This window comes from Alosa alosa, chromosome 13 (genome assembly GCF_017589495.1).
Source record: "Alosa alosa isolate M-15738 ecotype Scorff River chromosome 13, AALO_Geno_1.1, whole genome shotgun sequence".
In the NCBI taxonomy this organism is placed as follows: Eukaryota; Metazoa; Chordata; class Actinopteri; order Clupeiformes; family Clupeidae; genus Alosa; species Alosa alosa.
Genome location: NC_063201.1, coordinates 11,898,436 through 11,900,935, shown reverse-complemented (window position 1 = coordinate 11,900,935; position 2,500 = coordinate 11,898,436). Strand labels below are relative to the sequence as shown.

Here is a 2,500-nt window from a genome sequence, read left to right as displayed (position 1 = left end):
AAGGAAGCAGCAGTGTGTGGGGCAGTGCATGCGGAAGCTCCAGGGACTGACCGCTACGAGCCACAGCAACCCATCAGTGCACAGGAGGAGATGCAAGTTGATTTATTTATGTAGTGCAATTCATACACATGGAACATTCAAAGTGCAAAGAGTCAAAGCCAAAAAAAAGTCAAAGCCAAAAAAACGGGCTGGTTTCTGCATACTGCTGCCACACCCTCCTCGCGCAGATGAGACAAAAAAGGCACCATAGAAACCCTTCACCATAGACACACTAACTGCAGTCGTTACCCGCTCTCTGCGTCTCGCAGGGGCATGGGATCGTGGGATAGCCCATGCGCTCCTCGGAGGTCAAAGCTGGCAAAGGGTTCCTGAGGATTTGGGAAAGGCATGATAACCACCTCACAATTATTCACATCATAGCCACCAAATCATGCTATTGCATCACATAAAAACAAAAACAAACTAAAAATAGATTACATTCTAATGACAATTCTCAGGGGGTGTTTTTGCTTCAAAACCAGAGGAGAAATACTAAGTAGTTTAGTTGTGAAATAAAATGACACTGTTGTAGGGGCAAGGGGGAGGCTTGCAAAATAAACACGAAAAATTACATGAGACTGCAAAAACGATTTCAGAAAGTGACGTGTTTCTACAGACATCAGGGTAAAAAAGGATATTCTTGATTTCTCACTGACAAGCTTTCATGTTCAAACAAGAACAGAGTAGCATCCATCCACTTGATAGAACGACTGACAATCCCCTCTGGTTTTTACCCGCAAGGAGACACTGTTTACTTGCGCAATCAATTGAACCCTTTTGCATCGCCTTGTGTGTGTGTGTGCCTGTGTGTGTGTGTGTGAGAAATTGAAAGTGTCTCAGACAGGCTCTTTGATAGGCGAGACGGCGGTCTGGATTATAAATGGCAGATATGAGAAAGCGTCTGCCGCATGTCTAGCAGTTTGATGCAGTGCCCCGAGATTGAACGCAGTTGTGTTTGTGTGTACAAAACGCCTCAATCACTTGCGCCTCTCTCTCTCTCTGTGTGTGTGTGTGTGTGTGTGTGTGTGTGTGTGTGTGTGTGTCCATGGGTATATGTGCATCTATGTGTGTGCATGTGTATGAATGCATGTCTGTGTGTGTGTGTGTGTGTGTGTGTCCATGGGTATATGTGTATCTATGTGTGTCCATGTGTATGAATGCATGTCTGTGTATGTCTGTGTGTCTGTCTGTCTGTGTGTGTGTGTGTGTGTGTGTGTGTGTGTGTGTGTGTGTGTGTGTGTGTGTGTGTGTGTGTGTGTGTGTGTCTGAATGTATGTATGTGTTTGTGCACATCTGTGCGTACGCGCGCGCGTACGTGCGTGTGCGTGTGTGTGTGTGTGTGTGTGTGTGTGTGTGTGTGTGTGCGCATATTGCTCAATCTCCCTGACAGGCATGCTTATTATTAGCTCAGTGATATATGATTGGAGAGGGGAGGCTGGTAAGTGGTAGCTGAGTGTTTGGGTGTTGCTCTTGCCTGTCTCTCTCTAAGATGAGACCTGTCTCTCTGTTATTGATGCTTGTTCTGAGGCCCATCTGCATTTTACACACCCTCTATCTGCAAACTTGGCTCTGTGACAAACACCCATAAATATGACATATCCACACAATTGCACACATACATGTCTGCTTGATTAATAATAATAAGTAACAGGGACTTACAAAGTTCTTCCGCAGGTCTGTGTTGGAGTGATCTAAACCTGAGACAAACAGAAGAGAAGATACAGAAGATTGATACAGCGTAAAATGATCTTTTCAAGGTTGGCTCCTTTTAATCTCCTGACGTCCCATGCTTTATCATATCAATGAGATTTCTGCATAATGTATCGCGTGTGATTAAAATAACGTGTCTGACAGAATATGCAACACATCTTTATATTTCTATTGGTCCTAGTTATGGGAATCCCATCAATTGCACCATAACTAAATCTGCACACTATTATATATCAGCTGACCCCCCTTCCCTCTCTACTTCCTGATCTCGCATGTTCTCTCTGTATTTCTACTGATGTTTGTTTTTCTATCAGCAAACTTTGAAGAATGAAGACAACTGAATAATTAAGACAGTAACCCACTTACATCAGCTCTTGCAATTCTCTTTACCCCCGACAGAAGCACATACATCTTATCACTTCTGATTCCTGAATTCTTTACCTTCACTAGGTAGGTTTATAGCTAAAACAGCTATACATTTAATAAATGAACATGGTGCAGATGTTATTCATGAGCAAAACAATGTACATACACTGACACCCTTTTATGCCCTAATGTGTGCACTGACCACGAATTAAAGACCCACAGTAATATGAGTAGCATATAAAATAAGCTATACCACAAGATAAGTAATGGGCTATACGTTTTGAAATCCTGGAAGTGGCCAAGCCTAAAGCTCCTTTCTCTCTCTCTCTCTCTCTCTCTATCCCTCTCTCTCTCTCTCTCTCTCTCTATCCCTCTCTCTCTCTTT

General features: G+C 43.2%; 1 protein-coding gene across 4 annotated transcripts in view; it reads right to left on the bottom strand.

Moving 5' to 3' along the window:
• Positions 1-2,500, bottom strand: part of LOC125305432 (neuroendocrine convertase 1-like) — a 177,374-nt gene that overhangs the window by 69,940 nt on the left and 104,934 nt on the right. For all 4 annotated transcript variants that reach the window (XM_048260130.1, XM_048260132.1, XM_048260131.1 and 1 more), the window contains 2 exons: positions 1,699-1,736; positions 289-368 (listed from right to left, as the gene is read on the bottom strand). In XM_048260130.1, the coding sequence (XP_048116087.1) occupies positions 289-368; positions 1,699-1,736 (118 nt within the window). The remainder of the gene's footprint in view (positions 1-288; positions 369-1,698; positions 1,737-2,500) is intronic.